Source organism: Heteronotia binoei, chromosome 2, assembly GCF_032191835.1.
Source record: "Heteronotia binoei isolate CCM8104 ecotype False Entrance Well chromosome 2, APGP_CSIRO_Hbin_v1, whole genome shotgun sequence".
Lineage (NCBI taxonomy): Eukaryota > Metazoa > Chordata > Lepidosauria > Squamata > Gekkonidae > Heteronotia > Heteronotia binoei.
The window spans coordinates 132,425,712-132,439,390 of NC_083224.1; the positions used below are offsets into that span (position 1 = coordinate 132,425,712).

The 13,679-nt window shown below is 42.0% G+C and overlaps 1 protein-coding gene across 3 annotated transcripts in view; it reads right to left on the minus strand.

Moving 5' to 3' along the window:
• Positions 1-13,679, minus strand: part of SLC44A5 (solute carrier family 44 member 5) — a 333,196-nt gene that overhangs the window by 42,446 nt on the left and 277,071 nt on the right. For all 3 annotated transcript variants that reach the window (XM_060232035.1, XM_060232034.1, XM_060232033.1), the window contains exons 9-12: positions 9,133-9,216; positions 8,218-8,330; positions 4,370-4,501; positions 1,574-1,673 (exon numbers count right to left, since the gene is read on the minus strand). In XM_060232035.1, coding sequence (XP_060088018.1) covers positions 1,574-1,673; positions 4,370-4,501; positions 8,218-8,330; positions 9,133-9,216 — 429 coding nt within the window. The remainder of the gene's footprint in view (positions 1-1,573; positions 1,674-4,369; positions 4,502-8,217; positions 8,331-9,132; positions 9,217-13,679) is intronic.

Genomic DNA, 13,679 nt, shown 5'->3' on the forward strand with positions numbered 1-13,679 from the left:
CCTGAAGCAGGAGAAGGACCTCCAAACCAGGGGATCTCCTGCTCCCAACTGGGGACTGTGCAATGAAAAGAGAATAACGGCAAAAGAGGGACAAGGGAATCAAAAGCAGGAAGCTTCCATGAAAGCCAGCCTCCAAACAAAAAAAACATACAAATTGTATAAACAATAAATACAGTATATTCTCAGACAGACAACTCCATCAGTTCTTAATACAAAGCAAGGAACATGTTCACCGGAAACCAGTCCTATTTTCTTTCAGCAAATTGACACCCAACTGGGGATTAACTGGCAGCCCTATCTCCCACATTCTAGTCTGAAACTCTAATCACTACACCACACTGGCTTTCATGGAGTGACTGATGTTGAACAGTAGCCAGCAGCTAGTTCTGGGTGAGTTATGCAAGTCACATGGTATCAAAGATGGTAGATAATGTGATAATTGCTTTGGGTCTCAATTAGGGAGAAAAACAGGATATTAATAAAATAATAATCTCAGTTAACTCCTTGACATTTATTTATTTAAAACATTTATTAGCTGCTTTTCTCCCTTGTGGAACTCAAGACAACTTACAACATACTAAAACAATTGTAAACACAATAAAAACAATACAAATAAAACATTTATTATAGAGACCCATCAAAAGCCATAATTTTAAAGTGTCTATTAATAGTCTACCAATAAATAAAAACTAAATCAGTTAAATGTAGTCCTAAATAAAATCACCTGTCACTGCCTCTTGAGGATATTCCCTGGGAATATTGTTCCATAATCATGTGGCTGTCACTGAAAATACCCTCTATTGTGCGCCCATCAGAGGAACTCATTTGATTGGTGGGACGGTCAGAAGGACCGCTCCCTGCAACCATAATTTCTCGGCAGAAACATATGGGAGAAGGTGTTCCTTCAGATACCCCTGTCCCAAGCCAAGTAGGGCTTTAAAAGAAAAAAACCCAACACCTTGAATTGGGATTGGGAGTGGATTGGTAGCCAGTGTAATTGCTGTAGTATCAGGTTCCTATATTCCTGGTACTAGCCCCAACTAACAGCCTAGCCACAGCATTCTGCATTCGCTGCTGCTTCTGAACACTCTTCAAGGGCAGCCTCGAGCAGAGCACATTGCAATAGCCCAGCGTAAATGACATGACTTCATTCCTGCAACCAGGAATAACTTCTGCCAGTTACATGTAGTAACATATTCCTTTTTCAGGATCCTGTTGTCATCACTCATACACTAATAAATCTGCAAATTACTATAATAGTCTGTACAGAGGCTGTCATTGAAAACTATATAAAAATTACAGCATAATCAAAATACATTGGCTTTCCATCCCCACTAGTTCCCCAATGTAAAACAGCCCCAAGGGCCTTCTGCATACTTAAGAATTAAGGTTTTGCTTAATTCTGCAGACCACTTCACCTTGGAGAGTACATACATGGTGGAAGAGAAGGAAAGGGCTTAGTTACTTAGTTAAATATATAAAACAGCAATATAATGCATTGAAGAACTTAAAGTGTGTGCAAAATCATGCAAACATGGCAGCCCATGTGTGTAGAGTTGTTTTAAATACTTACCTACTGCCTTCCTTCAATAGTGCAATAGCTATCCGGATTCGATTTCTCAGAAATATTAACATCAGTATAATGACAACTTCCACTATGCAAAGTAATATCACTGAAATAAAGAACATAAAATCTGACACACATATATCAAGTCAGCAGGTATGTCTGTAAGTTTTTTATTTTAGTGCTGCCCTTTAAAATCTCCCAGCAAATACAACCTAGTCTAAGACTACAATGAGGATGCGTATTCACCACTTTTCTAGATGTAGTTCTCATGTCATAAGGCCCTGGGAGGACTGGCTACAAGCAGAATATGTACCTCATCTTTATGCTTATACTATTGTGTGTGATTTATAAGGCTGATACTTGCAGAGCATTACAGCATACAAGAGTTTGCAAAGAAAATCGTTTGTCTTAAAACAAAGCAATTAAATACAGTGCTTTATTTTAAATGTCATTTAGGCTTAATGTGTTTCATTTTTAAAAAATGTCTCTTTATGATTAGATAATCATTATTCAGTGGTTGCCTTTTGCAGCTATTTTAGTTTATAGTTATCTGAAGAACATAAATGGGACTGACGTTTTAAAAGAAGTGTCTGACTCTGACCTCCATTATCCTGTGTCACTCAAAAGTAATTCTGGGGCAATCAAGAGAGTTATTTGACACTAAAAGCGAGCTGAGATCAGAGTTGAGTTTAATGTGTGGTTCTGTGAAAACATGAGGTAGGAAACTGGAAATATGATTGTGTAACAAATCATTTTAAAGATGTTCAGCGCAATATGGCCCTACTAACTGAAAAGTTCAAAAATGTTTTATTACTAAATTATTACCAGTATGTCTACATGTTCATGCCACTGTGTACATTGCTTCTACCCCCTATTAATTGCTACAGAGTGCCCCTCTAATTCACCCAGCTTCTAGAACTCTTCTAGCGGAAGTAAACTGAATTTGCAATGAACAATTTCACACTGAAATAATGAGTAGTGGCTCCATGAAGCCAGAATCATATAGTCTTCACATCCCTCTTGGAGGTGCATAGTCTCAGGAGGGCTTTCACACTTGCAAGGTGTGCTGCACTTCCCTCCGATGGGTGATTTAATAGAATTCCCTTTGGGAAAAGGCTTTGTCCCTGCAATAAAGAGATATTGAGACTGTAGATCACGTTTTTCTATGTTGCCCTTCTATCAAGATGCTTGCACTAAGACCATCACCCCTTTGATTAACAGAATACCTGGAAGAATGAGACTGGAGTATGTTAGGCTACTCCTAGAAAACAGAAATCCAACAATTATAGCCTCAGTCACAAAATTTTGTGCAACACCCTATAAAATCTATCACTTGCTTTTGTAATCAGGGTTTATGTAAATATTACTATCTATTTATATTATTGTCTATTTTTAATTCTGTTTTTCCCCATCAATAACTTTGTAGTATTTTATCTATGCTAATCTTGTCCATACAATAAATTAAACTAAACTATAGTCTTCACCATAGATAATCAAGGACTGAACAGAATTTGATGCTTTGCTAACCAGATCCATGACAGAATAAAGTACAAAAACAGAACATTGCACAATGGAGGCAGTAACCCTGTGGAAAATGCATTATGCAAACTGCTTCCTTACAGTAATTTCTTCATTTGCTTCAGAAACAAATAGCCCCCAAAATATTAGTGCTCTTATATTAATGGAAAGTTCCATGATTTGGGTTTTTAAAAAAGACTCAAGAAATCATAACATAAATGGTAACCTCCTAACTTTACACGTAAAGATAAAGTATGAAAACATAACTATGACATACTTTTGAGAGAAGTAAAATGCAAAATATTAAGAATATACTGTTCTTATTGATTATTTTTATTTTAAATTATAAAAAATATTTTGAGTTACATTTTTTTTTCTGGTGGGAAATGCAGAACAAAATTCTTTTCCACAGTCTAAGAAAAATTCTAGATATTGCCAGGTCTAAAAGGCTCAGTTATGAATCTAATGTCAACTTCATACCTTAATTTATAAAACAGAGTTTCTGAAGCTCAAACTGATTGAAAGTCTACCCTTTATTTCCTAATACCAGAGTGTGGGAACAGACTTTTGTTACTTAGAAGTGAAGGATGTGCCCTATACACATCTTCAGCTTTCTTCTTCAGTCCAGAAGCTTGATACCAGAAAAAGGCCCTAATTAAGTCTGGCTTATCTCTCTTTCAGGGACTTACCAGATGTGCATTGGGAGTTGTGTTGTAAAAGCATATTAATATTTTAAAACTTAATTTTCATATATATATATATATATATATATATATATATAGTCCAACAGAGCAAATAGCACCTTCTTTTGCTCATTTCACACTGGAAAAATGAGAAATCCTATTAAACTACCTGCTCTCCCAATTCAAATCAGGCCTCGTTATGTTTAAAATTACTGCTGGGAGCTCTCAACATGGAATGCCCAATAAATAACCCATTACACATTTACTACACAGAATTTCATTTCTACTTATTTGAAAGGCCTGTTTGGCTGCACCTTCCAACCCTGTATCCACCACACAGTGATACAAGACATCTGTAATTATCACATGGGACTGCCACGTTTATCCAGCTGACATACTTTTTCCTAAATAGAAATGCTCGACTTCTAGGAAGGCATTTACATTTGAAGTGTCCCTCCATCATAAATCTTATTATAGCAAGGACACTAATAAAAATGCAGTACACCTTAGTTTCCATTGCTGATCACTAGAGTATAGAATGTTTAATTAAATAAATATAAAATGGTTTTCAAAACATGGGCTTCTCACAAAATTCACTTACTAAATGCTAACCATGTTTGCCTCAGTTGCAGATACACTCTGAAGTCAGTCTGGAATCCAATATCATAGATGGTGAGGTCAGATCCAGGTATGCCATGAAGATGTTGATATTCCCAATAGCAATGCCAGATACCTTTTGAGGGGAGAAAAGAAGTTACAGATCAGAATCGCACATGAACAGGAGCCATTTAAATGACTCTCTACTGAACAGAAGGACAATCCACTGATCAGCTGTACCCGTTCCCAAAGCAGTTCAGACCAGGGATCCACAAAAGGTAACGTAATGTTACCAACCCCAGATCTGCTAGGTTGCTCTCACTCCTAACTTGTACAACCAGCCCATAAGCAGCAAGTGAGACCTAGCCCTGCCCATAAGCCAAGGGGAATCCTTATGCCAAGGGAAACCCAACCTACTCAGTACGGATGCTTCATTGCTCCCCAAGGCTTCCTTAAGAACTTTGTGGGGACTTCCCCTCCTGCGACCACCTCCTGGTTTTTACCCCTCTTTCCAGTTTGATGCCAAAAGGAGCATCTATCAGGGCTGTTCAGTGGTTATGGTTTACAGGTAGGAATCCAGGCAGTCTCTTAAATAAGTACAAGCTTTATTCTAACCTAATTTGGGAGCTATAGTAACTGTCATATGCTCTTCCCTCCCATCTGGAATATGCAAATAGACATATGCATGAAGAGGATACTTTCTGGATGTGTCACTCACATAGATTAGATTATTTTTTATTTATTATTATACATAATGTGTGCATGTGCACACACACACACACAGACACACGCACAAAAAGAAGAATAGCTCCTTTTTAGTTCTTCCCCCTCACCATACACACACATTCACACATACACATTCCTTCAGTGTCAATGCATAGCAACAACAAAAAAATCCAAGCAGGTAATTTTATCTGAAAAGTCACTCAAACATGAATTTCCTATACTGGTAGCAGTTAGGAAAAAATATCCAAACCTCAGGGAGATTATCATATGTGCCAACTTTACATGGACCTCTTTTACAATGAATATAAGTATTGTAATATGGACCACGAAACTGCAGCCAACTGCACCTTCCCAAAATATGTGCAAATATAGTGGTAGACCTGTATGGGATTATTAAAATCCCATATGAACACTTTTTCCTACATGACAAATATCCATGTATAGATCCATCAAACCTGAGGAGGTTGTGAGTATCTCTGAAGAGCATGTAATCTTATTTTTATATATAATTGTGGCAAAAACTGCCACTGTCACCATGTGGCAAGACTGCTTAACCACCCTGTCAGTGTGAGGGTACCTTATTCCCAGAGTTTCCCAGTCAGCTTACAGCCCAGTCTAGAAGCTGGAACAAAATGCCTTTTCTCACCCTTCTTTCTCCTATAGCCACCACCACCTCAGGTAAGATCAGTTTGTCTCTCTCTTTTGTGGTATCACTTGATGCTGATGCCATGGGTGTATTCCTTTAGCATGCCAAGCAGCCAAGGTGAGTGGGTAAGGAAGTGTAAAGACTATCTTAGTTAAACAACTTTTATTTCTATAAGGCACCAGCTCAGGGTAACTACATCTAGCAAAATAAAGGAAAAGAAAAATTACTAGCTAGGTACTTACAATTGATGGCATATCTGATCTTTGTTGGTTGCATGATAACATGTATTTTTAGTATAACAAAAGTGAAGAAATTATATCTGCCAGCTTATAAAACTACATTAATAAAAGATAAATTTTGTTCAAACTAGCAACCATGGTATAATGGACTAAAGCCGTTAGCCTGGGTGAACAGGGAATAGCTCACTCTGATTGGCTGATGGATATGGAATGTATTGATCAGAAGGAGGCTAGCATTGGGGAAATCCCCTCACAGTTTCGTTCTGAAGGAATTCAGTTATGGATATCAACTGAGAAGGAGTTGAGAACAGCTTGTCAGCTGAGTTCCTTGTGACAGAATTGATTTTGAGTTTCTGTCTGAGAGAGAGAGTTTTAATTTGGGAGAAGAGGCAAAACCAGGCTCTTTCTGTAGATAAACTCTATGAGTGGTGGCACCACTGTGTCGTTCTAGAGCAGAGAAAAACTGAAGGCTCTGCTGAGAAGATCTTTCAGGGCTTCAGGGCAGACTCCTGGATCAAATAAGAACACACAAACATACTGCGAGAAAGGCGAGGTTCTTGTGGCTGTGAAGAAATCCCAAGAGACAGACAGGAACCCTAGCTGTGTGGGACCAGGGGGCTTGTGTGATAGCACTCAAGGGTGTGAGTCCTGAGGCACTATTCTAACATCTGGAGTGTACCTGTATGCTAGTGAGAGTGTCTGTGTGGGGATATTTCTGGCACAAGTCAGATAGTCCTCTGTGTGAAAGACAAAGAGTGTGTGACCCTTTTTTATGTTTTAGAAAGCCTGAGCATAGGTTTTATAATCTTTCTCTGAATACGAGTGTTTCTAGAGAGTTAGGGAAATACTGCCTGCCTGTTTAGTATCTGTTAGTCTTATATATTTTCAGCCTGCCAGTAGTTTTTTTATATTGCTTCAGCCTGCTAACATCTCTGCTGATTAGAGATCATCTGTTTAGTTGAACATCAGCCTGCCAAATGATTTGATTAAGCATAAATCAATAACTATTATTTCACTCCCTTCCTTGCCTTCTGTAAATTAATAAATATACCTTTTGGTTTTGAATTTAAAAATGTCTGGTGCTTAGTTATTTTCTGACAGGATTTTGTTCCATGTGCCTGAGGTACAGGGTGAAGGTGACAGAAAAATTCATCGTGGTCACTTCCCCCAAGCTGACCCTGACCATCCCTCACACATGCCAATCCCAAACAAAAGCTAGATAGAATGAATCACTCCCCAAAGTACAGAAGAGAGCCAGAGCTATACAGCAGGTTGAACAGGATGGAAAGTCGTCCTGAAACCCATTGAGAACGCCGTAAGTGGCTGAATGGAAGCTGTTGCACCATTCTTCTTCTTGGTATATTAACTGGCAGGAAGTAAGCTGCTGTCTTCCTGGGTGTAAAAAACACAGACATGTCTCATACTATCACTGGAAGACCTACACATAAACTAGACCAAGATATGCTAACATTCTGTGAACCTTAGAAAGATTCCTCTAACTTACTGAGGTAAGAAGAAGAAAATAAAAGAACTGAGGGAAGGAAATTTTATAAATACATCTTAATGCTGGAAACTAGGGATGGGCACAAACCCCAGCAAAGAGGTTCAGTCTGGGGTTCAAGGCAGCTTCCAGACCAAACCTTGAACCATAGTGACTGGAAAGGGCCCCACCCAAACTTAGCCAGTCCAGTGAGTTTGGTTTGCTCCTGGCTGCAGCAAGATGCCGCCAGGAGAAAGGGGTGTTGACCACCCTGGAAGGGACTTCCCTTCCACCTTTCTCCTGGAGGAACACCCAGGCAGCCATTTAACCAGTCAGTTTCACTTTCCCCCTCCTTCAAAGAGGGAGGAGCAAAGCTGTGGGTTTTAATGTCTCGCAGCCATTTAAACCTAACAGCTCAGTGGGTCCCCTGGTCAGCTGTTAGGTTTAAATGGCTGGCTCTGAACAGCTGAATCAAACCAGGCATAAATCTGGAAAATGTTCAGGGAAGGTGCCTTCTCTGAAATCAGTTTGTGAACTCTGATCTGGCCCAAGTTTGGGCCCAAATTTGATTCATGAACCAGTTCATGCCCATCCCTTCTGGAAATGGCTCAGTAGAAGCATGAATACATATAAACGGTGAATGCATTACAAGTTTCTTCATTAATTATAAGTATTGGAAGGAATCACATTTACTTATATAAATTAACCTAGTAAACTAAGGCTTCACAGATTGGTACAACAAACCAATTTCTGACACTTACCATATCCTATAATCCCAATCACACCAAAGATGAAAATCCAAAAGAGTACTCCTGCTGTGAATCTCAGAAGAACAAGGAAGAGCAAGCTGACAACCATTGCAATAAACAAACCTCTGGAAAACAAAGATACAGACATTTAACATCAACCAGTAGTTAGTCCTCATTGCAGCTCTAATTTTCTCAGCATTTTAGCTATCTGGCAGAATTACTTTACTCTTATCAGTATGGGTTGTTAAAGACTGGAGTTCTTATATTCAAGAGTGGTAGAGACTCTGTTTTCAGTAGTAGGCATGCTCTCCATCTCCTAAAATGTTACCGTGGAATTCCATCTACTCTCCCTTATTCCTCGTACTACACAAGTCATGCATGAGAACCATAATAAAATACCAAGATGCAGATCTCAGTCAGGTGTTAGTCATAGGCTGGATACAGATGAGTGGCTTGGGGTGGCAGCTATCCATTGTGGAAGTAAGCTGGCATAAAGTAAAGCAACCCGGGGCAGTCAGATGGTGTGTGGCCTGCTACTGGAATGGGCCGCATGTGCCCTGAAGGAGTGGTCATACAGCTGAAGTGCTTGAATGCCGCTTCCCTGACACTCCTTGGCCATTCAGATGGTCGGGAATGGCACCCCAGAAGTGCTTCGGCAATTTGCTGCCACTTTCAACATGGTAGCTTTCTGGAGTGGCACGGTGAAGGTGGTGAACAAGGTAAGGGTGGGAGTGAGGCCGGACCCAGATGTGCATGTTTGCTCCTTTTTGGTCTGGACCTGGGCCGTTCCTGTGGTGGCCCAAATTAGTCATCTGCAAGTAGTCATATATTTAGCTGGGTTGGGGGTGGGGTGGAGAAACTGTCTTGTGTCTTGAATCATTGCAACTTCACATATGAGAGACATGACTCCTTCTGATAAGAACTTACATTAAAATCCAATACCAAGAACTGGCATAGTCTTCGAAAATTTTCATTCCAACTGATCTTGCATCAAGAACATTATTGACACCACTTTAAAAGAAAAAAGGGGGAAATGTTAGCTTATGTTGAACTTACTGAAGTAACCCGTCTGAGGAAAGGGAATAAAATCTCCCCTCAGGGGTTTCCTTATTTTATTTGAGGCTCAGCTATGAAGTGGAGAAAACTTTTAACCAATGGGGGTGAAGTTGAGAAGCAGTTCACTTTAGATACTGAAACATTTTCACACGATCCTTAACCTATTAAATATGTTGTTTTCTGTTAAATAAGCCTTTGTTGTTCATCTCCATCTGTGTCTTATCTGTCTAGTAAAATATCTATGAAAAAGTGACTTCTAATTACCTAATAAATAATTACAGCTGTGGTGAGCAAGTTCTTGAATAAGACACCACTAGGGAGCACATAGTATATACACTACCAACCCTTTAATCAAAACTTGTGTTCCCCCTTTTACCTGACTGTGGGTAGCTGAGGCTTAAATAATCTAAAAGAGAGGCCAGAGTGAGTAACTGGACATTTGTCAATCCAGTAGGTGGTTGCATCACAGTCTCCCCCCTCTCGGCAGCTGCCAAAATAAAAGTGATGACAGCTGTGGGTTTGATCCTGTCTGACAGAACAAGGGGTGAAGTGGTCTTCCTTCCTTTTTAAAAAAGCATCAAATAGACAGGAGAAGATAAAATTAAAGGGTTTTTTTTATTATGATTAAAATTTGAGACTTAAAGGAGTGAGCAGAGACAGTATAAATTAGAGATGGCGAAAATTCAAAAGATAAAGGATTAAAGCAATAAGAGAAGAAGCTGAAGCTTTCAGAAATATAATTAAAGGCTCAGAGAGAAAGCAACGCTGAGGAAAAAGAAAGTACAATTGGAAAAAATAAAGTTTCACACTGAGTTAGGGGTACCAGAAGAGCACCACAATAGCTCCAGAATAGACATGAACAAATGCCTTAAATTTCATGAAGGCAGTGAAGCAGTAGCTTTTAAAATTAACTCTGAGACAACACATGAGGACCTTGGAATTAGCAATGATGACCACATGAAGTACCACAGATCTCAAGTTTCTGGAGAACTTGAGGAGAATGAGAACATTTGAAACAACAGATTATAATCTCTTCAGAGAACCATTTAAACAGAAATTGGGGTTTTCATCCAAATTTAGTAGGAAAGACAAATGAAAAAAGAATGCTTGAAACTTATTCTTAATTTGCTTGTAAATTGCATTGAATGAAGTGGGACCAGTGCTGAATTAAACCCTATGGAGGCCCCTAGGCAGTCAAAAGCTGTGGAGGGGGGCTTGCAAAATATTTCAGAGTTGGAGTGTCCACCCCACCACCCTCAGCCCCTGCTGTAGCCTGCATGCACCTTCTCAAAAGTCCCTTTGACAAAGCTGCAGGGGAGAGGCAGAGAGAGGCAAACTTGGCAACAACGTCAGCAGCAGCTGCACTGGGCAAGTCGTGCAAAGAGTGGCTCAGTTGCTGGCTGCGCATGCAAGCTGGGAGGGCTGCAAACAGGGAGAAAATGGGGGAGCTTCAGCAAGGTGGGGGGGTGGGGAGCTGATGGCGTGATCACAGCATGCCGCACCCTTCCACCTGGCGCGATCACATACCACACCCCCATCAGCTGCGATGTGGCATGCTTCTTATCCCTTTTCTTCTAAGAATGTGCTGGGGGATGCTCCTCCCCCCTCCTTTACAGAAGGACAGGTTTCTTACCTGTAACTGGTGATCTTCGAGTGGTCATCTGTGCAGTCACACATATGGGTAATCCGCAGGATCGGGCCCGACCTCTGAGAATTCAAAGCAATCTTGAGCGTTAATTTTGGCGCGTCTTCCCCTCGTCCTGGGGAGGAGGCATCTGCGAATGCCTGGATGAGGGGGAGGCGCCTAGCCCACTCAGTTTCTTCCTGCCGCCGACAAGGTGGAAAAATTAAGATGAGGAATATCCAGCAGCGGGGAAGGCTGGGTGGGTATGTGTGACTGCACAGATGACCACTCGAATATCACCAGTTACAGGTAAGAAACCTGTCCATCTTCTTCGTGGTCTCTGTGCAGTCCCACATATGGGTGATTAGCGAGCTATTCCATCAGGAGGAGGGTGCTGGATCTGCAAGAATAAGCATGATTATGAAAAAACAATAGAAAGAGTGGTACTCACAATAAAGCATGAAGAATCAGTCAGTCAAAGATGGAACGCAGTACAGCCTGTCCAAAGGATGAGTCACGCCAGGCACGAACATCAAGGGCGTAGTGCGAGGCGAAGGTAGACGGGGAGGACCAGACTGCAGCGGCACAGATGTCCTCTATTGGGATGCCCTTTAGGAAGGCTGACGAGGTAGCAACGGCTCTGGTAGAGTGAGCTCGTATGTGCTCCGGAACTGGCTGCTTTGCCAATTGATAACAAAACTCAATGGCAGCGACAACCCACTTTGAAAGTCTTTGGGTAGAGATTTTGCTACCTTTGTTATGAGTTGCATACGTGACAAAGAGTCTCGGATCCTTACGGAATTGTCGAGTCCTATCGATGTAAAAAGCAAGGGCTCTACGGGCGTCCAAGTTATGTAGGGCCCGCTGACCTGCATCCGTAGGGTGCTGGAAAAAGGCCGGTAGGGTTGAAGGCTTCCCTAGGTGAAAGGGTGAGACAACTTTTGGTAGAAAAGCAGGGTCGGGGCGGAGAACCACTCTGTCGTTATGGAAGGTTGTGTAAGGTGGGTCCGCCCTGAGGGCACGGATGTCACTGGCTCTCTTGCCTGTAGTGAGTGCTGTTAGCAATGCCGTTTTCCAAGACAGCAGATGAAGCGGAATGGATGCCATAGACTCAAAGGGTGGCTTCATAAGTTGGCTTAAGACAAGGAAAAGGCTCCAAGTCGGCAGAATTTGTCGGATTGGGGGGTGTAGACGAATAATGCCCTTTAAGAAGGCCTTGGTAGCGTGGTGAGAAAAAACTGTCACACCTTCAATACAAGGGTGAAAGGCAGAGATAGCTGCAAGGTGGACCTTTAGGGAAGAGTAAGAAAGTCCCGTCTTAGAAAGCGCTAGAGTGTAGGATAGAACCTGAGAGATGCTAGCCCGGCTAGGGTCAAAGTTATGCTGTGAGGCGTAGTTAGAGAAGCGCTTCCACTTGAATGAATAGGATTTTCTGGTGGAAGGCTTCCTGGAGTTCACTAGGACGTGACGGACGTCGGGAGGGAAGTCTAAAAACTGATTTTCCATGCCGTCAGTTTCAGCAGTGCTGGATTGTGATGCAAGACTTTGCCGTGTTGTTGGGACAGCAGGTCCTGTGCTTGAGGAAGCTGAAGGAATGTGTTGTTGGACAGGAGCAGAAGGGTGGTAAACCAGGGTTGATGTGGCCACCAAGGTGTTATCAAGATACAGTTGGTGCGGTCCACTTGTATTTTCTGTAGAACTCTGGTGATGAGTGGAATTGGAGGGAAGAGGTAGTGGAGCATTCCCTTCCAGGACTGGAGAAAGGCATCCCCTAGGGAGAGTTGTGACGGCGGCCCTCTCATGTAGAAGCGGGTGCACTGGGCATTGGACGGGGATGCAAACGCATCTATCTTCGGGGTACCGAAGATTTTGAAGACAGGTAGTATGTAGCACCTGTTGATGGACCATTTGTGGTCGTTGATCAGGTGACGGCTCAGGGCATCTGCCTGTACATTCTCGATTCCTGGTAGATGGACTGCTGTGAGAAAGATGCCTTGACTGATGCTCCAATGCCATAGCGCTAGGGCTCTCTTGCATAGTCTGGTAGAAGCGGTGCCTCCCTGCCTGTTGATGTAAAAAACGGTGGCTATGTTGTCGGAGGTGACCTGGACATGGCAGTTCTGTAGAGATGGAAGGAAGGACCTCAGAGCTCTGTGGACTGCGAGAAGTTCTAGACAGTTGATATGGAAGGAGCTTTCATAGTCCGTCCATTGGCCTTGAACTGTGAGGGCTCCCAAGTGGGCTCCCCATCCCCACTTGGAAGCATCGGTGGTGACAATTACGGAGGGAGGTGCCTGTTTGAAAGGCATTCCCACACGGAGGTGACGCTCTATCGTCCACCATCTCAAGGATGGGATGATGTGAGACGGAAGGGTTAGTACTGTTGTCTGGTGCTGTCTCTGAGGGTGAAAGGTCCTGATGAACCAAAGTTGTAGAGGGCGCATGTGGAGCTTTGCAAAGCAGAGGACTGCGGTGGTAGCTGCCATTAGACCTAGCATTCTCTGGTAGATGAGCGCTGTTTGAGAGCGGTGTGCAATAATTCTGTTGGCTATGGATTGGATGCTGTGTACTCTGTCCTGTGGCAGGGAAGCTGTTTGGGAGACCGTAGAGATAGTTGCTCCTATGAACTGTATTGTTTGAGTTGGGATTAAGTTGGATTTTGTTATGTTGACTTGGAGACCAAGGGTGGCCAGAAGGGAGAGAGTAGTGGAGACGTCCAGTTGAAGTTGTTCTCTTGTGTGAGCAACGATCAGCCAATCGTCTATGTATGGATAGATTGATATTTTTCGTTGGC